The 27,480-nt window shown below is 35.9% G+C and overlaps 2 protein-coding genes across 2 annotated transcripts; both read left to right on the top strand.

Moving 5' to 3' along the window:
* Positions 1 to 175: 175 nt before the first annotated feature.
* On the top strand, positions 176 to 9,999 carry LOC113450735 (keratin, type I cytoskeletal 12-like). Its single transcript, XM_026722018.2, has 8 exons — positions 176 to 1,047; positions 1,853 to 1,935; positions 2,296 to 2,452; positions 5,147 to 5,308; positions 5,388 to 5,513; positions 6,256 to 6,473; positions 8,115 to 8,158; positions 9,667 to 9,999. Exons 1-8 carry the CDS (start codon positions 583 to 585, stop codon positions 9,780 to 9,782), a joined length of 1,371 nt encoding a protein of 456 aa, XP_026577803.1. The 5' UTR covers positions 176 to 582; the 3' UTR covers positions 9,783 to 9,999.
* Positions 10,000 to 18,445: 8,446 nt separating this feature from the next.
* LOC113450734 (keratin, type I cytoskeletal 12-like) lies at positions 18,446 to 27,345 on the top strand. Its single transcript, XM_026722017.2, has 8 exons — positions 18,446 to 19,076; positions 19,755 to 19,837; positions 21,181 to 21,337; positions 23,414 to 23,575; positions 23,875 to 24,000; positions 24,358 to 24,572; positions 25,488 to 25,525; positions 26,935 to 27,345. The coding sequence occupies exons 1-8, from the start codon at positions 18,585 to 18,587 to the stop codon at positions 27,036 to 27,038; spliced, it is 1,377 nt and encodes a 458-aa protein (XP_026577802.1). The 5' UTR covers positions 18,446 to 18,584; the 3' UTR covers positions 27,039 to 27,345.
* The last annotated feature ends 135 nt before the right edge of the window (positions 27,346 to 27,480 follow it).

The following is a 27,480-nucleotide window of genomic DNA, read 5'->3' as shown; positions in this document are numbered from 1 at the left end:
AGTTTTGAGCCAAACTAATGACAAGGTATTTAAGATCTGTATTTGTTTGATTAAAAAGAGAAGAGGGAAATAAATCCTTACCAAATGTAATGGAATACTATTGGTGTTGTTCGTACACGTTCCTTGAAGCTTTGTTTGGCTTCCTCTTTCAGTTAAAAGAGCTGTGCCTGGGGGCTGGAGCTGTTGAGCAGAATGCAATCTAAAGTTAAAAGAAAGTGTTGCTGAGGAGCAAAAGACAAAAAGAGTAGCTCATCAAATTTTAAGGATAAAAAGAAAAGTAAAACAGATCTGGCTCTTTTCCATCCCACCTGATCCACAAAGCTGGCACAACAAATAACCCGAGGAACATATTTCCAAAAAGCAGAAGTTGATAACATCACTTTTTAATTAGAGAAAATAATTATCTGGCCATGGACGTAATGCTTTTGGCTTGGCAAGGAATCCTTTTTGCAGTGATGGGGCGGAAACAATACACCCCACTATCTTTGTATATAAACTTCGAAAGCCCACCAAGCCAAAGCACTCTTTCTAAATCAGCTTGCTTGCTGGCACAGTAGAGGCCTTCCTTCTTGCTCAAACACTATGGCTCTCTCTGTCCTCACATCAGGTTCTTCTCGGCAGATATCCTCCTATAGCATGGGAGGTGGAGGTGGGGGATCTGTTAGACTGTCAAGTGGTGTAGGCTTCAGTGGTGGTTCCAAGTTCACTGGAGGTTATAGTGGAGGGGGTTTTGGTGGGGGAAGCCTTGCTGGAGGATATGGTGCTGGCATAGGTGGTGGCTTTGCCAGTGGCAGTTTTGCAGGTGGCTTTGGTGGTGGCTTTGGCGTGGGAGGAGGAGATGGAGGTCTCCTCACAGGCGATGAGAAGCAAACCATGCAGAATCTTAATGACCGCCTTGCTAACTATTTGGGCAAAGTACATGCTCTTGAAGAGGCAAATGCTGAGCTAGAAGTCAAAATCAAGGAATGGTATGCCAAATTCAGCACCCCTGACACTGATCGAGATTACAGCAAGTATTTTAACATCATTGAAGATCTTCGGAACCAGGTAAGTAGCTCAAATACTTTCACAAAGTATTCCAACTTCAGTTGACACTCTTTCCAGACTCCGTAAGTTGTCAATAACTTTCCACCTTTTAATACTTCCTAATTAAATCATTACAGTAAGGGTTCTCTTTTTCAGCATGGAATAACTAGCACTAGTAAAGTTTCCCATATCCCTCAAGGAGATTATTTGTGTTGGGCAACAGGAAAATTATATATCATTGAATGCTTAAAGCATTTCATTCACACTCCATCCTACTCTGGCCATTTTAAAATTAAACTTGGTTTATTGATAATTATGGTGTGAAAATCAAGTTCCAGAATGGTTAGATGATTCATATATATATTACTTATTTCATTTTTGTTACTTACCTAAGATTTTTTATTCTAATTGATATTTAATACCTATAAACTGCCTAGAGCTTATGAAAATTTAAGTGGTAGATAAACTGCACACATAAGCTGAGCACACTAAGGGCTAGGTGAAGATAGAATGAGGTCATTTATGATTCAGCCTGTGGTGGGAGTCCAGTTCTTGGTTTAGCATATTTTGATTCAGACTTTTCAATTTAGTTATTGAACTTAACTCCTGAATTTAAATAGGTTAGCTATCCTCGTGTATGTTTTGTGTGTATGTTGAATTTAAATAACTTAGATAGCAAGAGTAAAGATGATTCTGTGTATTTATGTCTCTGTGTGCTTGTGTGTATGCATGTGTATGTATACCTGTGTGCATGCCTATATTCTTAGATGCAAAGTATCCAGAATTTCGGGGGATGAATGTATTTCTTTTAAATGTTTGATTATAGATATGTCGACATACAATTGAGAATGCTGGGATTGTATTACAAGTTGATAATGCTCGACTAGCTGCTGATGATTTCAAACTTAAGTAAGTAAAACAATTTCACTCAGGAAAGGAAAACATGTGTTTAACTTTCCTCCAGCCTATCACCTATTCAGTTTTTTAAATCCTCCTTGATTATAAATCCATCTGCACTCCTTAAATGATTACTATAAATGATAATGAGCTAGGGTGGTGTAGTGAATATAGAATTGCTAATTCAGCCCATTACCAGGAGTTTGATCCTGACCAGCTGAAGGTTGACTCAGCCTTCCCAAGGCCAGTAAAATGAGGACCCGGATTGTTGGGGGAAATATGCTGACTCTGTAAACTTCTGTGAAGTACTATGAAGCAGTATATGGGTCTAAGTTTTGTTGCTAAAATGTCATTCTTCTATCAACTTTAAAGGTATGAAAATGAGTTGTTCCTACATCAAAGTGTGGAGAGTGATATCAATGGCTTACGCAGAGTCTTGGATGATCTAACCATGAATAAATCAGATCTAGAGTTGCAGATTGAGAGCCTGAATGAGGAACTTCTCTACCTGAAGAAGAACCATGAAGAGGTGGGAGAAAGGTTTTTCTAAAGCTTCAGAGATACATTTTATTAGGATATATTCCTGACACTGGCAGGTATAGCTGGTGTTAGATGACAGGAATGGTTCTCCTTTGACGAAAAGCACAGGATTTTGTTCATTTCCAAATGTCATTTTCCAGACTGCTCATACAAATTTCTGTCCCCGGCTTTTATCCCCATTGTCGATCTCTGGCAACCAGTGGAGCGGGGGGGGGGGGGATTTTGGTACTGAGTAGAATTTAGTTACAATTCCACACAAATAATTCTTTTTTATAGCACTTTCCCAACACACTGAAACAATGGTTAAATCCATATGCGCTTTTGCTGCAGCTGCACACACTGCTGTAAAGGAAACTTTTCAGGTTTCTGCCTCAAGATAAAGTAATGCCCTGTATCCAGGATTTTCTCAAACTTGGAGTTGAATCTGCCACTGGCAACACCATAGTATTGGTAGAAAATGGCCACCAATTGGGGGGAAAGGGCTTTTACTAGGCAAAATGCAAAGTAGGTAAATGACAGACAATAAACAATATTAGTTTTAAGTGTTTATTTCAGAAGATACCTATGAAGATTCTCAGTCATCCAGGTCATAGTTGTCCCAAAGGTGTTTTTTCAAGAGGCAACTGGACTGTCTGGAAAAATCCTAGCTGTTGGAAAAACTACAACCACAATAGAGGGTATAGATACTAATGTGCTGCTTTGAAACAGTACATTTATAAGTGCGTGCTAACAATGGACAAAAGGAATTGTAGATTTTCATTCTAATTTCTTCTCCCCTTTCTAAGAAGCATTGAAAATTCCTTACTCCAGTTATGTCTGCCATCTAGTGGCTAAATGAAAACATTTTAAAGGATAATAATTCGTTTATTTATTTTATTTTATTTTATTTTATTTATTTGATTTGTCAATCACTTACAAGATAATAGGTAAAAGTATAAACATGAGTAAGAATACAGGAATAAATGAATGTCACGGGGTAGAAATGAATGTCCTTGGTACTCTCTTAAGCACCCCGCATTATAATCCAACATTCATATATTTGTCCAAGGATGGTTTCCCTTTATAAATATGCCCTTTCTTTATTCATAGCTTCTATACTTCCCATCTAATTATATATGTGGCAATAGATATTTATTTTATTTATTTATTTTATTTGTCAAACATGTATTAGATAACAGATATAAGTATAAACATGATTACGTGAAATAGGTACATGAAATAGGTAAGAATAAAAGGAAAAATTAGTCTTTGGGGTTTGGGGAAGAAACCACAGAGTCAGGTAGAGTATTCCAGACATTGACCACTCTGTTGCTGAAGTCGTATTTTCTGCAATCGAGTTTGGTGCAGTTTACCTTGAGTTTGTATCTGTTGTGTGCTCGTGTATTGTTGTGGTTGAAGCTGAAGTAGTCATTGATGGATAGGACATTGCAATAGATAATTTGATGTACTAAGCTGAGGTCGGACTGAAGTCAGTGTAGTTCTAAGTTGTCTAAGCCTAAAATTTCAAGTCTGGTGGCATAAGGTATTCTGTTACCTTAGAGGAGTGGAGGACTTTCTCATGAAATATCTCTGGACTCTCTCGATTGTGTTAATGTCCGATATGCAATGTGGGTTCCAGACAGATCAGATGAGATAGATAGATAGATAGATAGATAGATAGATAGATAGATAGATAGATAGATAGACAGACAGATAATGATAGACAGACGATGCCACAAATAAAACCATTACTTCTCTAGAGATGACTCTTTAAATTAAAAAAAAGTACAGTTGAATTTTATAAGGATTGATAGAGGAAACTAATTCAGGATCGAAATATTTCCCAGGTTAAACTATCTCCTTTAAAACTGCCAATAGTTCTCTGAGAGTTCTCTAGAAAAATAGTTCTAGAGAACTAGAACTAAAACTTCTAAATAGTTCTAAAAATAGTTCTCTAAAAAAGAATTCAGTGAAAAACTGAATTGCAAAACAAAGTATACTCAAATCATCCAGTAGGTTCTGCTCTGCCTGTAATAAATGAGGATTCATTTATCATACTGCAGATCCCTTCAACACCAGTGTCACACTGGATCCTTGGATAGATGCCTTCTCTATTGCTATCTCAGCCCTTCTGCGCATATTGCCTCTGAACCCTGGAAGGCCTGCTATTATTTTAGGAACTTGGTTCTTCCAGTAGGATCTGGTCCTTGGTAATTTGTGAACTCATATAAACTATGTGATATATTTTTTTACATTTCCTCCCTGCTCCTTTTTATTATTTATTTTGGACTGGTTTTTAAATTTAGTAATTTGTCTTAGAACATGATGATTTGCTACCTTGCAAATTGAATAAATAATAAATCACCCCAATCATTTAAATGGGTTTTGCTAAGCCTAATGTGGCAATTGCCTTGGATAGCAGATGCCAAAAGGCAGCACTTGTTATTTCCCTCTGTAGCATGATATAGCCACATGCAGGACACTGCTAGTCATACACCTTCAAACTGTTGTTCTTCCATTAGGTGCTACATATCACCCATATTGAAAGAAGATTTATCTGGAAATGTTTTTCTAAATATAAAATGGGGAAGATACATGAGAATAAAAATAGAATCAGAAATATACAGAATACATCATCTTCTTTGTTGTCCATCAATTTCTATCATTCAATTGTCACAATGTCTACCACATTTCTTTACCACAGGAATTGATGAGTTTCCGAGGAATTACCAGTGGTGATGTCACTGTGGAAATGGATGCTGCTCCTGGAGTTGATTTGACTAAACTTCTGAATGATATGAGAGCCCAATACGAAGAACTTGCAGACAAAAACCGGAGAGAAGCAGAAGAACAGTTCAATAAACAGGCAAGAACAACCTACTTGAATGTCAAACATAGGAAATGTTCTATGCAGCCCGCTAAATATTGTTCTCTGACTTGTCCAGGTTGGAGCATTGAGGCAAGAGATATCTGCCAATGTGGACCAACTGAGTTCAAGCAAAAGTGAAGTTACTGAACTGAGGCGTACCATGCAAGGCTTGGAACTGGAGCTGCAGGCTCAGATTGCTATGGTAAGTGTACTGCCACATCAGCTTGATTTCTTCTGCATGGAAACATTGGATGGTAAAAGGTCAGCTTCCCTGCCTAACCTACAGCCTGGTAGTCCACCTCTTCTTTCAGTTTTCTGGAATTAACCAAAGTTAATTAACTTAATCAACCATCTGTGGGTTGTATCTACTTATCTGGAATTAGTAAATCACACTGAAATTAATAGGATTTATTTCCAAGTTAACATGAGATTACAGCTTTGTCTTTGTAAATGTCTTTCTAATTGACAAATTATAAATAACGACATTTTGTGTGATTCAAGTATTATACCAATCTAATTTTACTCCAGCCAGAGGCCAGCACGCTTAAAAACAAATAAGCAGACAAAAAAAGTCCTTACGGCATATTTGCTATTAATTAAAATATATTATAATTAATTAAGAATGTAAGTGATAGTCTTAAAGTTCATGCTGCAGAAGTCATCATTTGCTGTGTTCAGAAAGCTAGCAAACAAAATTTGGAGATATTATATAAAGTAGTCATTCTTATTAGCCAAAAGAAAAATTATATCAAATCTGTCCTGTCTAGAAAGAAAAATTAGCTTGACATTGCAGTAGAACATGAATGATTCTTTCAACCACTCACCTACCATATAGAATATAGTTATAATATTATATTAAATATTGGCTTGCAATCCAGAACTTTCTTCCAACTGTTTAATTCAGCAACTGATGCTTCATTTTGCCACTGCCTGTCTCTCAACAGAAACAATCCCTTGAAGGCACTTTAGCAGAAACAGAAAGAAATTACTGTGATCAGCTTGGCCAAATACAGGTTCAGATCAGCAGTTTGGAAGAACAACTTCTGCAGATCCGGTCGGATATGGAAAGCCAAAATGCCGAATATCAGCAACTGTTAGGAATAAAGACACGTCTGGAAAAGGAGATTGAGACCTACCACCGCCTATTGGAAGGAGAAGCGGGGTAAGGAATTTGCAGCATATATAATTGGAAAAAAATACATTCTTACATCAGAATAGAGTAAGATGTGTTGTAGCATCTGGAAAACACATTGATTATGACATCTGCTCTCACAATATATAAATACCAGCCCTCCATCAGATTAGTTTCAGAACAAATTCTGAAGCTTTGAGCCTGTGGTATGTTCCTCATGACAATTTATATGATATATGTGAATCACTTTTATTTTCTGTAGGAAAAAGCCCTTCCAAAGTAAGTGAAACATGAACAATAAGATGATGGTGATTTATTAGATTTAATATAGCCACTCATTCCAATGGATTCAAAACACTAAATTAAAACAATTAAGACATAAAACAAGGCAGCTCAGACCAAAGACAACCATTAAAGCAAAACACAACAAAAAGCTCAACACTCATAACACAGAGAAACATTAACTTTAAGCAGAGACCAAACAGACTATTATAACAGAAAATGTTTCTTAGGTCCCATAAAATGACAACATTTAATAAATGGGACTTAGAAAGCATTTATTCTGTTCAAATATACTGAATGTACTGATATAATACTTACTTTCACAATTTGGTTATAGTAATGTTATTCCCATCTTAAGCTACATGCTGAAAGTGAAGCATAGCATTTCTTGCATAGCATATGCAAGAAATCCTACCCTACAAGAGTTATACTTCATCCATCATCATAAAACTGCACTTGCACATTTTAAACACAAACAAATCAACTATTCTGGTGAGAGATAAGTTCCTTGAGGATGGGCTCCAGCATCTGTCCAAAAACTCAGAAGACTAAACCTCTGATCCTGGTAACCAACCCAGATTGGATCCTTCAACATTATCCTCAGATACACCTTCATTCATGACAAATCCATCCCTTCACCACCTTAGAAGATTAGATTTGTTCTGAGCTGTAGACATGGTTGGAACAAATGTTCCAGTGTATAACTTTTCTGTAGTTCCCCTACCCAGTTCATATTTCTCTCCAGAGAGGGGAAGCATAGATTGGCTGATCATACCAAGATTACTCCCCATACCCTACATTTTCCCAGATGATCTCAAAAGAGTCTCTCTCCTAAAATTAGTCTCAGGCTTTCCATGATCAGGCAGCTCCAGATAACCTGTTCCCTCTTGCATCTAACCTTAGCTCATAAGTGCCCTGACAACATAATTTTCTGCTATATCCTCATAGCATGTTCCCAACTCATAACTGAGCAGATTTAGTACTGTGAATCTTAGCTGACTGATGCTAAAAAAAATATTTCCCCTATTCTTTCAACACCATCTCAAGCTATAGAAAATCTATTAGGCTTTGTCACCTTAGACAGAAGCAGTAATTACAATTATTTAAAACAAATGCAGTACAGGCAGAACAGGGATCAGAATTAGAGACAGCCAATGTCATGCTGATAAAGAGGGTTTTTCGGGGGACAATTCAAGATGGGTGGAGAAAAGATGGTGGGAATGAATAAGCTCAGAAGAAGTGCCCTGACATCCGTACTTGGAAGTTGACAATGATAAGGACCACACAGTGGAGGAACAAGATTTTTATAAAGCTCAATGCTTTATAAATCCCACTGATGGTACTGAGAAAGAGCTGAATATTTACAAAACATAAATTCTTTCTTTACAGAGGATATTCCACAACTATCTACAGTTCAGGACCTCCTATGAAAGGTAATGCATATATTTCTATAAAATCTTGCTTGTAGTACTTCCTGTTATTTTCTTTCACATTAAAAATATACTACCTCTCCTGTGCCTTTGCAATATTTTTTGCAATATCCCCTTTCATCTTGATGTTCCCTATTCCAGATCTGCTTTGAATGAAGCCTCTCAGACAAGTGTAACTAGGCCCTTCCCCCACCCCCCAAAGCATAGCCCCTGGGTGGATGATGGAATTGTAGTTAAGTGTGTTGGTTTCAAGGAAGTGGAGCATACAGGGGTAACCCCTGTGCTGGCATGACCATATCACTCTGTACTACAAATTTAGAAGACCCTAACCTAACCCATTGAAAAACAATAATTATCAAATCATACATATTATACTTCTGCCCCTCATCATTACCAAATGATAGATGCTGAGTATTGAAACTACTTGAAGCTACTGAGTATTGAAGCTATTTGTAAAGGAGTAGGGTACAGAGTTAGCCCTAGACATACTAAAGGACGGAACAAGGGAGTATTGGTAAAATAGAGTACACAATCCTGCCTTGATTTTCTTTAGTATTAAGATGGGAAGAGAGGAATTTGAACTGGCTTTCAACTCCAAGATTGTATCTTATTAAAATAAAGAGCATTAACTTTTTTATGCCTCTTTCCTGACAAGCTCATCTTGAAAATCACAGTACAATATTCATTGCATATACTTGAGACTTATGAAAAGGCTACAGATTTGCCCATATTAATGTGTTTGGTTTTAGATACTTTAACTACTCATCCTTATTATTAATGTAATACTAAAACTTATTTTCTTAATGTTGAATTAAAATATTAGCTGGATTACCGCATGACACTGAATCATGGTTCTTTTTAACTATATCTTGTGGATATATTGCCCGGATTCAATATATTCAGGCTATATTGACTGGATTCTCACACATAACAGCAATCAAAAATTTAAAAGTATATTTATAGCTTAATGTTTGAACCTAGCAAAAGCAGAAGTCTCCAATTCAAACCATACAAGGATGATTAAAAATATAGTGTTACACCTATCCTTGCTTGCATTTTTCTACAACTATTTTTCTCCCCAGGGGACTTATTTATTCCAACATGATCTACATTTGGTCTGTCCCAGGACATAGGCCTTCTCTGCCATGGCACCTGCCTTATAGCACATTCTTCTCGTCCACAAAAAAAAATTAAGTTGACCTCATCTCTTTTAATATTCTAAAAGGCCACAGATCTGGTTATTTGTCCAAACCTGAAGTCTCCCACAAAACTGGAGATTGTCTGGAGGGGTCCATTGTTGAGGTTTTTTTTAAAAATTCTCTCTTCATCTATGGTTTATATTTTGGGTTTTTATGAAATTTATTACTATGGCTTTTATATTTATTTTTGCTGTTTTTATAATTTCTGTTTCTATCTATTATTATCCACTACCCAGAGTTGCTTTTGATGAGAAATAAATAAACATTTGATAAAGAAATAAATAACATTGTACTGTATGTATTTTATTTCAGAGTCAACAAAAACCAGAATGGTTAAAACTATCGTAGAGGAAATGGTGGATGGCAGAGTGGTTTCTTCCCAAGTCAAATCAGTTGAAGAGAAGCCATCGAGTAAATTACAAAAATAACTTTCCATTTTATAAACTTTCTAACACAGAAGCAAGAAAAAACTTCTTCAAAAGCTAGACTTAGAAATCATTCTTTTTTTAAAAAAGCAATGTTTTTTCTTTAAAACTTTCTAATTTCTATCTGCTTTTTTACGCAAGTTTCTAAAATACACCTCAAAATGTGCTTTCTTTTAGCTTGAGTAGCATAATAAACTTTTTCACTATTTGCAAGTTACAACAGTGTTGCTGTGCTCATTATCAAAAATCTTCACTGAAGTCTGCAAACGTGTTTTATTTATAGTATTTTAAAACTGCTTTATTTCAATAAATTTAGAGATGCTCTACATTTTAGGCCTACCCATGAAAAAATAAATGTTTGCTGCAGCAATTAAATCATTAGGAGTGTTATATAGTAAACACTTTTACTTTAATATGTATGTATGTATGAATGAATGTAAGTAAGTAAAAGTATTGTATATATATATATATCTTCCCCTTCACCCTTCCACCTCAAAAATGAAAATGAACAAAGTGAATCAAAATGGACAGAGTCAGGAAACAGACTTTGTTTTACTTAATGTATATTAATTGGGCATTAATTAAATTGAATTGACATTATCATTTGCCTTGTATTACCTTCAATCATTAGTGGCAACTTTTAGATATACCTCTATCCCATGAAGTGGCATGCCCTAACTTTTGCTTATACAATCAAGTATGTGTTTAATAATAGTGATATGTGATGTGCGATCTTAAGCTCAATTAGCCTGTCTCTTTGTAGACAAGAAAAGCAACCAGAGACTTTGTAACAATATCAAATAATGCCACTTATGTCACTGTTGCATATCTTGCCATATGACATAATAATCTGATATCTTCCACAAGTAGTGATAATCTCCAGAATATCTATCTGCAGGGAATCTAGTTTTTAAAAACTGCCATTTTCCCACATGAATTAAGTTCTAAGTTATTGCAATCGCTAGCATGAAACATGGACCTTACTTGCTGTAGGACCTTACCTATTGTATTTATGGAAATGTGAAAAAGTACACAAAAACACTAATAAAAGAATAACACAAAGGCAGCAACTGTATGAAATATTCATTCATCTCCACACGACAGCAGGGAGTAGCTTATCCACCTCCAAGTCCTGTTGAAAAACTCATCTTTTGATGCCCTTTCTGAAACCCAGAATGTCCAGATCTTAAGAGAATACTATTCAAAGGAGACAGCAATTGAAAAAAAAAATCTGACTCCTCAGCTCCTGAAATTAACAGTGTTTAAATCGTGAGTGTCCAACCTTTTGACTTGCCTCAACCATAATGAGTAAAGAAGAATTGTCTTGGGTTACTTATATATTTTGGGGGGCGGGGAGGAGGAGGTGGTTCAGCTGTTAAAGATGCTGAGCTTGTCAACTGGAAAGCTGACAGTCCAGCTTCAAGGGTAAACTCCTGTTCCTGCCCTGGTTCCTACTCACCTTGCTGTTTGAAAGCATGAAAATGCAAGTAGGTAAATAGATTTCTCACTTTATGGGAAGGTAACAATGTTCTGTGTGCCTTTGGTATATAGTCACATGACTAGAGAAATGTCTTCAGACAATGCTCCCTTGGCTAAAACACAGAGATGAGCACTGCCCCCTAGAGTCAAAAACGTCTGGAGGAGGAAACCTTTACTTTTATACACTGCTCAAAAAAATAAAGGGAACACAAACATAAGACATCCTAGATCTGAATGAATGAAATATTCTTATTAAATACTTTGTTCATTACCTAGATGAATGTGCTGACAACAAAATCACACAAAAATTATCAATGGAAATCAAATTTAGCAACCCATGGAGGTCTGGATTTGGAGTTACACTCAAAATTAAAGTGGAAAAAAACACTACAGGCTGATCCAACTTTGATGTAATGTCCTTTAAACAAGTCAAAATGAGTCTCAGTAGTGCGTGTGGCCTCCACGTGCCTGTATGACCTCCCTACAATGCCTGGACATGCTCCTGATGAAGTGGCAGATGGTCTCCTGAGGGATCTCCTTCCACACCTGGACTAAAGCATCCCCCAACTCCTGGACAGTCTGTGGTGCAACTGTAGTGTTGGTGGATGGTGCAACACATGATGTCCCAGATGTGCTCAATTGGATTCAGGTCTGGGGAACAGGAGGGCCAGTTCAATGCCTTCGTCTTGCAAGAACTGCTGACATACTCCAGCCACATGAGGTCTAGCATTGTCTTGCATTAGGAGGAACCCAGGGCCAACCACACCAACATATGGTCTCACAAGGGGTCTGAGAATCTCATCTTGGTACCTAATGGCAGTCAGGCTACTTCTGGCGAGCACATGTAGGAATGTGCAGCCCCCTGAAGAAATGCCACCCCACACCATTACTGACCCACTGCCAAACCGGTCATGCTGGACGATGTTGCAGGCAGCAGAACATTCTCCATGACGTCTCCAGACCCTGTTATGTCTGTCACATGTGCTCAGTGTGAACCTGCTTTCATCTGTGAAGAGCACAGGGCGCCAGTGGCGAATTTGCCAATCTTGGTGTTCTCTGGCAAATGCCAAACGTTCTGCATGGTGTTGGGCTGTAAGCACAACCCTCACCTGTGGATGTCAGGCACTCATACCACCCTCATGGAGTGCGTTTCTGACCATTTGAGCAGCCACATGCACATTTGTGGCCCGCTGGAGGTCATTTTGCAGGGCTCTGGCAGTGCTCCTCCTGTCCCTCCTTGCACAAAGGCGGAGGTAGCGGTCCTGGTGCTGGGTTGTTGCCCTCCTACGGCCTCCTCCACATCTCCTGATGTACTGGCCTGTCTCCTGGTAGCACCTCCATGCTCTGGACACTACGCTGACAGATATAGCAAACCTTCTTGCCACAGCTTGCACTGATGTGCTATCCTGGATGAGCTGCACTACCTGAGCCACTTGTCTGGGTTGTAGACTCCCTCTCATGCTACCACTAGAGTGAAAGCACCACCAGCATTCAAAAGTGACCAAACCATCAGCCAGAAAGCATAGGAAGTGAGAAGTGGTCTGCGGTCACCACCTGCAGAACCACTCCTTTATTGGGGATGTCTCGCTAACTGCCTATGCTTTCCACCTGTTGTCTATTCCATTTGCACAACAGCATGTGAAATTGATTGTCAATCAGTGTTGCTATCTAAGGGGACAGTTTGATTTCACAGAAGTGTGATTGACTTGGAGTTACATTGTGTTGTTTAAGTGTTCCCTTTATTTTTTAATTTTATTTTTATTTTTTTTATGTAAATATATATGATATAGGTAATGTATATAAATCACATAATGTTAAAAGTTTTGATCTTGTGGGGCCACATTATTAGCTGTCCAGGACCACCTGTGGCTTGCGATACATAGTTTGGCCACATCTAGTCTTAGTGAAGGGCCTACAGATTCTAATTGGAAGGGTAGAACTAATTAGGATAAGACAGTCCCAAAGAAATCCAGATCGTATGTAAGGAACAGCTTTAAAAGGCATAACCAGAACCTTCTAGTCAGTGGAACTCTCAAAGCAGCATCACATGGACAGACTGAAATGTGCATTGCTATATAAGCTGCCACTTTCTGGACCAGATGTACTTTCAATTTAGGTTTAAAATGTCAGCTGCGCATGAAATGTTTTGCACCAGTCCAGGCATGTGACTAAGCCACATGAAACTAAGAAAAGGATGTCTCATTTCAAGAAGGGTTGAAATTGACTAAATTGACAGGCATCACTGAAAACTCATTCAGTTATGCAACAGAGTTGTGTTAGGGACCTATAAGTGATATTTCTCACTACTCTGCTAAATGCCAATATGCCCGTGCTAGCTGCTATCACATCATTAGCAAATTATCTCTAATGTGAAATACTATATAGCAGTCTAGCAAAGCCATGTAGGTTTTTACAATATATGGTATTAATATAACTGCTCAGTTCAGTAACAGATGTGGAACATAAATATTTCATCAGCAAACCTACATATTCTTAACATGGAACACCATGGAATTTCATTTTGAAAGATAAGCAAATGAAATTATGTCAAAGCTTGGTGATCAATTAGAATTTTGCCCTTCCTACAGTAGCCGTCACAGCAAAAATCACAGAACTATAGCACAGGAAGAAAAATCAATACCTGTTCCAAATTTATTGGGCTTTTCAAAAGATCTCAAGAAAACATTCTTGAAACATGATTTAGTGGCACTGCAAACAACATTCACAGAGCAAGATTGGTATATTCTGAAAAAATATCTTGTCTGTTCGAGTAGATATAGTTATTTCCAAGGATTTGCTCTACAGGAAAAAGTAAATCTGAAATAAGAATATTTTTGAACAACATATTTTAAAGAAGTATAACTTGCAACCTTAAAGTAATGATTAAAGGGCCAGTTATTCTGCGATATGCCTGTTCAAATAAAACAAATATATATCTCGAAAACAGAATTTACCATAGAGGTTAAAAATCAGAAGATTGGGAAAATAATTAATATGAGTGCCTTCCTTGCTTCCTTGTTTCAGCTATTTAGCTATTTGTTTCAGCTAGTCTATATTTTAGCTCCCTCAAATTCTCTTGCACCTAGCAGTTGTTGCAACACTCACAAAGAAAGAGAAGTAGATTTATGTAATTAGTTATGAACATGCTGCCTACTCATCAGATTCTAGATAGTCTCAGTGTTCTTAAAATATGTGTGAACAGTACAAAAATGAGTTTGACATTCATATATCAATCTGCAATCTATTTAACAATTACTGTACTATATCAAACTGAGAGTTCCTGGCAATATTAGATCCCCAAAGCATCAAGCAATGAGCAGTTAAGTTGGTGACATCTGGAAAGTTTTTAGTCATTTCCATGATGAAAGGAATGGATGAACACAAATTCATACCACAGTAGTAGAAACAGAATGTCCACAGTATTGGATAGTGTTTCTCAATCTCAACAACTTTAAAATGTGTGGATTGGCTGGAAGTTGAAGTGTACAAATCTAAATTTGCTCAGATTGAGAAACATTGATGTAGAGTGACCACTTTCTAGGTCTGTATGGACTGAAAACCAGCTTGAATATTTTCTGTAGATTCCATTAATTCTGCTCTAATGAAAGATAAAGCGTTTCTCATTGAATTATCACAGCATTGTTGAATTTCTGCAAAAAATATTAACTTAACCATCACAATTTTTTTAGCTGTCACATTGCCTTCTATAGAGCAAAGCAGGTGCATGGGATAGGAAATTGAATGTTTCTCTTCCCAACAATATCTTCCCTGTTTCTGTTGTTGGAATTCTAATGAGAGAAAATGACATTTTGAGAGAGATTGGGAGAGGATTTTTACATGTATGTTATATTTATTAAAAATGCCCACTCTCCATAAACTGGAAAACAGAAGCAATTTAAAATAAGCATTTCTCTTATTTAAACTCCTGAGCCTTCCACAGAAACAAGGAAATTCTGAAAACTTCATAAAAAAGAACTCTCAAGTGCAAAAATAAAGGGAAATTCTGAAAAAAAAAGTTACACCTAACTTCAATTAAATCCAGGAAATTTGGATTTGACTAATTTGTAAGACAATGAAATGCTAGATCACAGTACTAAGATTTTAGAAGAAAGAGCTGTGGGTAACCCTACATTCATTAACTTAATTGGTAGATTTAAAGTTCACGAAAGGATCCTGTGCCACAATAAAACTTGAAAAAAAGAAATTAAAAACCCAGAAAGGCAGCACATATTTGAAATGGAGCTGGGAGCATCTAGTAACTATTTTTTTCTTGAACCTCTAAGACAGGAGTTCCTAACTAGGGGTGCAAGACGATATTCCAGGGGATAGAAAACCTTGGGTTTCAAAATTTCAAAATTATAGCATATATGCATGAAGCGTTCTAGATGTGTGGGTTATAGAAAAAGTTGGGAACCTCTGCTCTAAGATAAACCAAAGAAACTGAACCCATTTCTGGAAAAATCAGGCAAATGTGGGCTTTGTATAAATTATTTGCTCACTTAATTAAATATACTTTGATGCCAAAAAGTGCTGTTAACTTTGCCATATTACAAGTTCTGAGGAAATATTTGCAATTTCAGTAGCATGTATGTTTTAATGTGCCAATACCGCTCCCTAGTGAATTTACAGAAATGTAATAGCTAAAATTCTCTTCCCCTCCCTTGCTCTAGGCTTTTTCTCACAGTACAGCGATCCACTTTAAAGCATTATGCTCTGGCTAGATGCCAAGCATCCAGATTAATCTATAATGATTAAAGTATTATGCTATCAACACTTGAATTGAACATGGCTTACCTGCTCTTATCAAACAACCCTGGAAATAAAGTTATCAGGTATCTTTGATTACTATTAAACTCTCCCTGTGAGTATATGCACACACACACACACACATTTGTGAGCACTGAATTCAAAGAAGAAAAATAATCTTAAAGGTAGATGGCACAGACTATAATTCAATTCAATATATAGTTAATAATGTGGATTTACAGTTTTCCAGTCTTCTTTCTTTCTTGACCCAAAGCAGCTCTATTACAATGGACCCAACTGATTCGAGACATTCCCTCCAAAAATACCCTTATTCCGAATTTTAAAAGATGTGAAGAGAAGAGAGATAGTTTAGTCATACTTCTCATTTAAAACATTTTCTTTTTACAGCAGTGATTAAATACATAGAAAAAGATGAAGACTGACATATTTAAAATTAAGAGATCCTTTCTGGAGACAGATGCAGGAAAAAGGAACGAGGTTTATTGCAGCATTCATTTTAAAACAAGAAATAATTTTGGATTCAGTTATCCTACCTATATATATTAAAGAAGCTTATTAAGGAACTATTTCACCCTATGTTTCCAGATATGTTATGTTTTACAAATATTCTTTACTTCACAGAATATTCCCATACAAAATGTGACACCTTACATTAAATAAAACAAAGGAGTTTTAACTCAAACGTGTTATATGAAAATCTAGGGAATTATTTCAGTGCATAGAAATCTACTTATTTTGAAAAATTGGTTCTAGCTCCAGAAGTCCCCCTAATGTTTTCGGATTCCTAACTGTGATCGACTCAGTTTCTGGAATTCTGACCTGACATTTCAAGATACTAACTTGTGAGCTACTCAGGTTTCTTATCCGTTTATGGTGCCACAGTGAACAGATATGTCCTCAACAGCTTGAGACACAAGGCAAGCAAAATGTTGTATATATTAGTTTCACAGATCCCAATCAGCTATATATGGGTGGGAAACTATCACAGGTGTGCCAACTAAGAGGAAAGTCTAGAGTTGCTTGAGGTAGAAGATTGTGAGAAGTAGCTACTGAAGCAGAAAACAGGATTTCTATTCTCTTGAGGAAAGCCCTTTCAACCTGATTTCATCAGACTGCAAAGTGTGGGTTTTTTTCTAATTCAGTTGATCTACCATCCAATCTTAGGGAACAATTGGCTGCAGAAAGTGCAAACTCAGGTGATAGCAAAGTAGAGGACCAAATATCAGAGAAACAGATCATCCTGTTCATGAGTAAGTCATTTAAGTGAGCAGAAAAAAATTGGCTACCTGATAATTGAGCCTTGAGGAGGGCTCTGGGAATTCAAGTCTTAAACTGCCTTCAATCACTGCCTCCTGGAGCAACGGCTGCGTACTAGGTCTATTTGTTGCTCACACTTCACTCTCCACCTGTTATTCTAATGAATTCACTGTTTCATTTGTGAGTTTACTCGAAGTCTCTTTCTAACTGCTTTTATTCTAATTTAGCACAACTGCTATTTTAGGCTTGGTTTCTGCTAAACCGGTCAACCTTCATCTTAAGCGGGACTTGGCATATTCTGGATTCTTGAAGTGCAAATCTTGAACTTCAACCTTCTATCCCACTTAACAAGCATTCTCAGAAAAAGATTATAAGTGATGCCAAACTTAAAAGGACTTCCTCTCCCCCTCCAAAAAAATAGAAACAGACACCTCCATTTTAAAGGTTTATGCTTTTTGTTTAAAATTCCACTGAAGCATATCACCTCAAAGAGGACAAGACAAGGAAAATGATGTAATATTTCATGTCTGTGCAAATTATTATTCCAGTAGCAGAGAGATAGGGTAAATTGTCAAATGATGCAATTGATGACTTAAGCAAAACAGAATACAATCTTCTTCTGTGGTCCCATGAAGGCATGACTTTGGGGGAATTCCCCAAGCCCCACTCAACAGAGTGACTGGGAGGAAACGTATCAACCCATGAAAGCTGATTATTACATTTTAAAGTGAGGCAACATACATAATACCTATCTGTACTACCAGCCAGGCCTTTATCCTACTGACTTCAGAGATGCAAATTCTCAATGAGAAAATGTGACTGTAAGGCAAACACTGAGATCCTCCATTCTTCTATTTTGTGAATGAAAAAAAGGTTCAGAGGGTAATATGATAAATGAATGTTACTTGGAGATTTGCTCTGGGAATAGGAAGAGTAAGGCCTGCGGTCTAATAGAAGTTGAGGGAAAGAATTACTCACCTGTAACTGCAATATCATAATGAATTTTTCACTTTGTTCCTCCCTACTCCACCCTCAGCATAACAAACACCCTTGGGGCACTAAACTGCAAATGGACACAGGTTGAATTAAATGCTAATAGGGTGGGGGGGAGGAGAAAACCAGTTGTAGCTTACATCTGCTGAGCAAACAAAAAAAAAAATTTCGCCAGAAGTAGGAGGAATTTCAGAAGCAACACCCTAATAATCCTATAAAAGGCAGAGGAAAATGCCCCGTTAGCATACTCTCTGCCTGCCCTTTGACTCTGCCTATTATATCTCAGCAGTAGAACATCACTGAACTGCAATGTCTCTTCGAATTTCTACTGCATCAAGGAAAATATCTTCCTATGAAGGAGGTGCTAAGATGTCAGGCATTGGTGGGGGAAGTCTATATGGCTTTGGTGGGGGATCTATGGGAGGGTTAGGCAGTAGCTATGGAGGGGCTATATGCAGTGGTTATGGTGGATCTGGATTTGGTGGTGGTGTTGGCTTTGGCAGTGCCTCTCTGGCAGGTGGTAATTATGGAGGAAACTATCGCTCCAGCTCATCTGTTTCAATGAGTGGGGCCTATGGAGCTGGTGATAGCGTCTTTTTGGCTGGTGCTGAAAAGGAAACTATGCAAAATTTAAATAGCCGGCTGGCAAACTATCTGGAAAAGGTGCGTTCCCTAGAGGAGGCTAATGCTGAGCTTGAGCGTAAAATTCGCCACTGGTATGAGAAAAATGGACCTGGGGCACCTGGAGTGACTCGTGATTACAGCAAGTACCATCACATGATTGATGAACTCCGCAACCAGGTAAGAAAACATTTTCTCAATTTCTGTCTAGCACTCTCTGACATTTTCTCTAATTTCTATAAGAGTGCAAAATAACTTAAGGATTCTATTTTAGCCTATACTACAATGAATGACTCCTATGACATGATAGCTTATCTCTTTATCAATGCTTAATGTATTTAATAAAGATATCCAAAATATCTAGCATAAAGGGGAGTAGAGGGAGAATTTCAATTCAGAAAAAAATATATACTTTAAGAAAATAATTTAATAATGGAACTGTCTAAAGCACTCTGCTTAACTAGATTGGGTTGTCCAATTGATTAGAACCCCAAATGAAGCTCATGTAAAATTATTGATGTTTAATAAACATTAAGGAAAGCAATGTAATTTAAATAGCATTGATCATATTATCATAAATGTATAGATGTAAAAATCTGGTTTAAAAACAAACTCAGTTACCTATCTGTATACTTCATATTTGAAGAAGGAAAAGGTTTAAAACAATATATTGACTACATTAATTTGGGGAAAAAATAGTATGGTAGATTGTTTATATTCTCAGCAAATAAATAAAATTGAATTCAATATGTTATTTTCTCTACTATCAATCCCTTATAAAATATATTACTAAAAATAAGTATTTTCTACCAGAACATGCACTTATTATTAATTTGTAATAAATGTTGTTCTTTTTAGATTATGAATGTAACCATTGAGAATGCTAATGTAGTCTTACAGATTGACAATGCCAGGCTTGCTGCTGATGATTTCCGTATGAAGTAAGTTTAAATGTATTTTTCCATTTTGAAACTCCTGAAAAATGCAGTACTTTGTACCTTCTCACATCTTCCAGAAATACTAGGGTTATTAAGAGCATAAAGACCAGGGTAACATTTAAAACCCCCTCCACCACTTTAATATTCTCTTGCACTAGGAGTTAGATCTATGTTTACGTTATAATTAGAAAATATCCACTGAAATTAATTAGACTTTGTTTAGCAGAACTTTTTTTCCAAATCAGTTGAAGTATGGTGTCATATTTCTATGACTTCAATTGGTAGCCATTAAGTTCTACAAAATTGGCAATCTACAGTTATGTACAAATATAAGAAGGCACATAAAACTATAGTATCGTATCTAATATTCAGTTCTCTACCCTGATTATAATAATTATTGTGCTAATATATTGTGTTAGCATAATAGTTATTTTTTTAGAAAAGATTCACTATAAAGATTCATGGTTGCATATACACTATAAGTGAGATGATTTTCAAGTCTTACTTTTCAATTCCGTATCAACACCTTTACTATTTATCAGCTATAATAACTTGAACAGATCCTAGCAAGTCATACAATCTAATCTCTATAAGAACACTGTCCTTTCCTGATTATTGTTCAACCATGGAACTTTTGAAGATAACTTTTTTTCATGTTTGTAAACAGCTATTCAATTTCTAAGCTACTAAGCAATGGGACAGAATTAATGAAATCAATAGGTAGCAATGTAATGTCTCTATTCAGTCAGGCATATCTTCTTCAATATGCTGCATTTTATTCTCCATCATTTTTTTTCATTTCACTTTCATGTATCAACAATATATTCTTGTGCATCATCCATGTTGGGTAGCTTGTGGGAGAAGATTTCTATTTCTTTATACTTCTTCAAATATTTATCTTCTCAGGAACCTGATGATACTTTTTGTGTGCACATATGTATAAACTTATATTTTGATCAAAGAATAACACCATTAGGATATGTATTTTCTGTTTAAAGCATTCATTACGTCTAAAACTGAAGTTCTCCTGATATTTGGGAAGCAGGGAGATATTACTCAAAACTGAGTTTGGGTTCTACAATAAGTTAATTTATAGATAAAGAAAAAGTTTCCCTTTCTTCATCATTTTGTTTTCAGCAGTTTCTAATTAATAAGAGTGATATTTTAGGGTCACCAGAAGCTGAACTCGGAAGCAGCAAGCTGAACATTTTCCTTCTGTTCACTTCCTTAAATTAACTTACATTCTAAGTTAATACTTTTAATTTACCGAGTGCTTTCTAGCTCTGATTTTGTCTATTGCTAAATATAGCTATTGCTCAATTAACAAATTCATGTATTTCCTCCAGATTTGAAAATGAGCTCTTCCTTCGCCAGAGTGTTGAAGGAGACATCAATGGTCTGCGTAGAGTACTTGATGATCTTACCATGAATCGCTCTGACCTAGAAGCACAACTTGAAAGTCTAACAGAGGAGCTGGCATACCTTAAGAAGAATCATGAGGAGGTAAAGGACTTATTTGGTTTACATCCCAATCCACAGAACTGACTGCATGGATTCAAATGCAACCAAAAGGGAATCTGAATTTTTTTGAGTTTCTTTATCAATATTCCAAACCAACTTTTTTAAATTTATAGTTGTAAGATTCCCGATATGAAACTAATCCTCAAATTCTTTGCCAGTACTGACTGGTTGGGAATTCTAGAAGTTTTAATCTAGGACATCCAGGGAATCCTAAATTGCAGATAATACAGATAAGTTACAATTTAGTATGATATCTGAGTTAAGACACCAGAAGTCTGCAGAATACAGAATAGGAGTCTAGTGCTGCTCATAGAATGTTCATTTGGGATAGGAAAAGACTCCAGTTTGAATTTTCACTTATCCATGACACTTATTTGGTAAGCATAGTAGGTAACTTTCAGTCCATCACCCTCACACTGATCACTCTAACTGTTCAGCTTAAGTGATTCATCTAAACCCTCAACAAAAAAAGAATATTTAAAGAGAATACTAGTCTTACTTAACTTTTTTATCATTATTTAACAATTAGAATGGTTTATTTTAACCACTACATTTAATAGCATTGATGAAAAGAGAATAGTTCTTTCATTTTCTTTCAAATGTTGATCACATTTGTTAAAACATTATGAAAAAGTCCACCTGAACAGAAAAAAAATCCATATCTAAGAGGGCAGCTGAATTTTCAGAACATAATATATCAAAATTAAGGAGGTTAGTTGTGTCATAATTTAATTAGTAATATACTTTCATCTGCTGCCAATGTGATATGAAATTATTTCCCAAGACAGATTGGGGCTGGGCTTTGTAACTTGGATTGTAAATTCCTCCAAGTATCAATTAGTAGATCAGTATGTTATTCTTAGATAAAGCTGGAATATTTAGGTCATTCCCAGAAAACAAGCTTAGTCATCAAAATCCGGTAAATGCTGAGTTAAAAGCAGCCAGGTTGGTCCACATATATCTAACTTCAAAATTTAACTGAAGTTTTTGATTGGAAGGATAAAGGTATGTGTTATTACTGATGTTACATCTTTGCTCAATGGGCCCAGTCAAAGACAATTCTTTCTACCTTTTTATCAGTTTTTCTTCTAAGTATATTTGAGTATACTGTACATGGTTCCTGAATTAATAATCCTTTCACATGCAACTCGCTCAGAAAGCAAATCTAAAACTTCCTTTCACTGGCCCTGATCCACTTATTTGTTACTGGGAACAAAATAATAACCTTTCAACCTAGGCAGCAAATTCCCTGAAACATACATTAGGTAGATTACTTCATTCAAAGCAGGTTTGGCATGCAGAAACCCAAAGGGCAGAAATTAGTGTGAATTTCCATAATAGGCATAGGATGAGAAAAGTATGAAATGTCCCAAGGCTGAAATGATTATGAGTTGAGACATGTTACTAGAGGGGGGAAAGTCAGATTGACTGCAGTTCAAAAAAAAAAAAAAAGCAACATTGGTACTGATTATTCAAAATGGAATTGAGAATGGGCAGTGCCAATGCTGAAACAAAATAACAAGAAAAATTCCTATTGTAGAACATATGTAAATAGCATTGAGTGCATTATTTTTGAAACACTTTACTTAGTACTCCCATACCGGATAGATGCTCCAAAGCCAGGCAGGAAGATTGGATCCATTCCAAAGCCCCAAGGCAAGCCTTCATAAGACACACATCATTTTCCATGTTGTCCTAGGGATCCTTCCCACAAATATATTAAGAATTTCGTATCAGCAATCTGGAAATGCCACTCTTTCACTTAAGAGACACATGAAAAGATTTGCTATAAAAGTCTATCAAAGTTCAATTGAGTTGGTTTGTTCTGTTAGTGCTTACACAGAAGGAACTTTGTTTGCCTGCTTTAGCCTACAATAGATATAAGTAAACAGGGGGATCAACAAGGATACTATTGGCTCTTACTATTCTCCATCTCTTGCAGGACTACTTTAAAATGGCTTCATTTCTATCTCTCAGGTAGATTTCAAAAAGCCACCATAACCACATTTCACTGGTTCTGAAGTGTACAAGTAACCTGCTTCCAATTTTCACATTCAGGAAATCACTCTACTGAGGAGTAGTTCTACAGGAGATGTCACAGTGGAAATGAATGCTGCTCCAGGAATAGACTTGACTAAGCTACTGAATGACATGAGAGCACAATACGAAGATCTTGCAGAACAAAACCGTAGAGAAGCAGAAGAACAATTCATCAAAATGGTAAGATTATATTTTTTCAAGTTCTCCAACTGCACTAAAATGTTAGTTTGATAACTCACAACAAAAATGAATGTATGTGTTGAAATAGTTTTTAACATAATACTTTAAAAAAGAAAAAAGAAAATACTGTACTCACAAGAAAATCCCCCTAAAAACCAGAAAGTTCTGATCCCACTCTTGTGTGTTACAATCCACTTCTGGCTATTGTGCACCCAAATTGAATTCTCCCCAGAATTGCCTACGTTTGCTCTATATGTTGCTTTCAAGTTATATTTTTATTGATCTGTCCCTCCTTCTAGAGCCAGCCACTGCAGCAACAGATCCACGATGATGCCGGTGCTGCAAGCACAGCCAGGAATGAATTAATAGAACTCAAACGAAGTTTTCAGTCCCTGGAAATTGAGCTACAATCACTTTTGGCAAAGGTTTGTGTTTGCTTTCTTTCTCTCAAAAACAGCAGGAAATCAAAAGAAATGTCTTGTTCTCTGGTCTGAAAAATACTTACCCTTTGTTTTCATAAAACTCTGTTTACAAATTCCTAAATTGAAGAGTCACAGAAAATAAAGATCCACAGATGCACTGATGCAAATTCCAGATTCAGACCTCAGATCACAATTAGGATCCCCATGAATTATAACAGTCTGGATTTCATTGCTGGATTAGAAAGGGATAACATGAGACAAGCATGGACACAATGACAATTAGCCTCTAGCAAAATTGTGGGTGGAAAAATAATACTGAGAAAATCATAACAAACCTTTGTGTATTTCTCCAATTAACAGAAAGCATCTCTGGAAGGAACCTTAGCAGAAACTGAAGGGAATTACAGCACTCAGCTTAGTCAGTTACAAATTCAAGTCAGCAGTCTGGAAGAACAGCTGCAGCAGATCAGGGCTGAAACAGAGTGCCAAAATTCAGAGTATCAGCAATTGTTGGGCATCAAGACCCGACTGGAAATGGAAATAGAAACATACAGACGTCTGCTAGATGGAGAAAGGTGAGTAAACATTTTTCAAAACTGAATGAGGCAATAATTACACAGTGAGTGGGTGGTAGATTCAGGCTTAGGATATTTATTTACACAAATATCTGCTACTGTAGATATTCATCTCTACTTGTTGATTTCTCATATTCTGTGTCACTGTAAGAAAAACTAGATTGAGCTACATACGCTTCATATTGGATCAGACCAAAAGACTGAGTTTTTAGACAGCTAGCTAGAAGACCTAAATCTTCCTTTGGATCCATTAGAGGAAAAGCATCTATGTGTTCAACCTCTTACTAGTCTATTTGTTGATAGATTGATAAGAAATGTAGGGCAGAAGTGTGATTGACCTGATCAATCCTAGTGTGTAATAAAGAGCATCACCTTCCAAATTAATTTTTTTTCTTTTTTAAATTTCTTTTTACCAATTGTAGAACTGTAGTTTTCAAAATCACAGAATATAGCATTTGAAACAAAATGCTTTTGTTTAAAAACATCAAATTATTAAGGATCTCTTAGAGAGGTGTTTTTATTTTCTTATTTATTGATTACTCCTGCTAGTTATTCTCTAATTTTATCAAATAACAAGTAAAACCACATTAGTGCTCTCTGAAATATGAAAAAAGTAAAAAAGAATTCTAATTTATATATACAATCCTCTCTGATATTGCTTAGAAATTAATAGAGTATCCATAAATGATTAAATTACCTTTACCTTTAGTTCCTTTAAAAACAACCCATATGACTTAACATCATTATTGAACTAATTTAGTTGACTTCAAATATTTTATCGATAGGAATAATAAAGTTATTAGATGCACGACACAGAATGTATATTTCTCTCTTTAGTCAAATATTTATTGCTCTCAAGCTTTAAAGATTCAGATAATACTACAATATTAATAATACTGTGTTCCTTCTTAACAGTGTCCGTACTGCTTACGAGACAAAAGTTCAAATCAGAGGTAATTATAATCCTATTCTTTCAGAAACAATACATTGCTATTTGTATTGACTTGGTATATCTAAAAATACATCACACAAAATTGAAAATATTTCCTCATGAACAATTTCATTTCATAAAATGAAATGCATGAGTTTAATTATCTTTAACTCTTCCAGTAACCTTTATTCCACCTGTTAGCTCTGCACAGATTTGATGCCCTCCAGCTGTACTGGGATTATGACTCTTATAATATCCAGGGAAGACAGTCAAACACTAGACTAGTTAGGAAGTTGAATGTTAACATTTCTGAAAGCTAGTAGACTAACAAAAGCTATTTCAAATCCTTGGCTCTTCCATTCATATCCAAATTATATGTTTTTTCTGATATTTTTAAAATCTGCTAGATAGTATCACAATCTAATCTGCCATCAGGATTTTGAATTAGAAAAAATCAACCATTAATACCAAGGGCATAAGGCAAAAATTGATGATACCAGTTTGAGGGGTGAGATGTCCTATTTCACAGCTGACTGAAATAATGTTGGTTTAATCTACAAATGTATTGATCTAAAACTTCCACCATTCCCAGCCAGCATAACTAATACCCATGCTGAATAAAAAGTATGAGTTGAAATATAAGGTTGAAGAATAGGCCCTTTTGTGAGGCTGGCACAATTGATTTTGGCTTCAGCTTGAAAATCACTGCAAAACTTAGAATATTACAAGAGGGAAAAGATTCCATGAACTAAATGACTGTTTGGGTATTAAAATAATGGTTACCCATACATATCTTTATCAGCAATAATTATGAACCCATTGACTAATTTTTATTAACTTTAGTATACTTTAAGGTGGCTAAGTTAAAAAGACCAAAAAGTTGGACTGTATAGGAGAAAGGCTTTTTGAGGGGAGGGATTGCTTTCATTCATGCAGTTTTCCTGAAATTATAGGAAATGTTAATAAGAAAGAGAAAGAAAAAATGTAGAAAATAAATTTGGACACTAAGACGAAAGTGTAAGAAAAATTTGTTTTAATAGTTTCCAATCATCAGCAGCTAAAAAGCTTGCCACCAAAAAAAGAAAATTTATTACCATGACCCATTTGATATTTGTATCTTAGGAGCCAATATGGCTGTAAATATATTGTCAGTTTTATAAGGTACATTGATTACATAATACCGTAGTTGGAAACCAGTAGCATATCAGACTATATTTAATATCAAAGTGGGATGAGATGACAGTTTTGCAACATATAGTTTTTCACATTTTTCCAGGGATTTTTTGTTGTTAAAATGTAATCTCTGTGCCCAAATTGCTCTTCATCTCATTTCCAAAAATCATCATTTTATGACAGGTTTTACTGAATAAAGTGCTGTTTTTAAAACTTTTACTATTAATCAATAAAACTATTATAATTTTCCTTTGACAGAACCTACCAAAACCAGGGTTGTTAAAACCATTGTTGAAGAACTGGTGGATGGCAAAGTCATATCGTCCCAAGTGAAATCGGTGGAAGAAAAGACAACTAAATAAACTGCAAGAAGGAAATATTTCAAAGCTTGCTTTTGAGGGAAAACTTGGGTAGAAGAAAGCCATCGGGATCAATTGTCAATTTGCAGCTTAGTAGCTTTTTGCTAATACGGGACTGGGATTCAAATTTAATCAAATTTACTTAGACAAGACTCAGTGAAACCAATGAATGATTAAGTATGGAAACAACCCAAGGAATCTAGAAAAAGAAATTCTACATGTTATGCTTTCTTCTAACTTTAAAATACTGATTTAAAAACCACATTCTGTTTTTCTGCTGCAATGCAATAAATCTTCTGTTTGCAAGTTATATCTGTTTGAGATTCTGGTTTTATATTTTTGTTTTCATATTTAAAAGCAGATTTAAAACATACTGAAGTTGCAGAGTTCTGTAATTACATCAGCATCCTCATAGCTAAGTAATATAAATAAAAATTTAACTGGG

The sequence above is a fragment of the Pseudonaja textilis genome, chromosome Z (genome assembly GCF_049901715.1).
Source record: "Pseudonaja textilis isolate UNSWEBS1 chromosome Z, rPseTex1.2, whole genome shotgun sequence".
In the NCBI taxonomy this organism is placed as follows: Eukaryota; Metazoa; Chordata; class Lepidosauria; order Squamata; family Elapidae; genus Pseudonaja; species Pseudonaja textilis.
The sequence above is the reverse complement of the archived record's forward strand: the minus strand, read 5'-3'. Positions and strand labels throughout refer to the sequence as shown.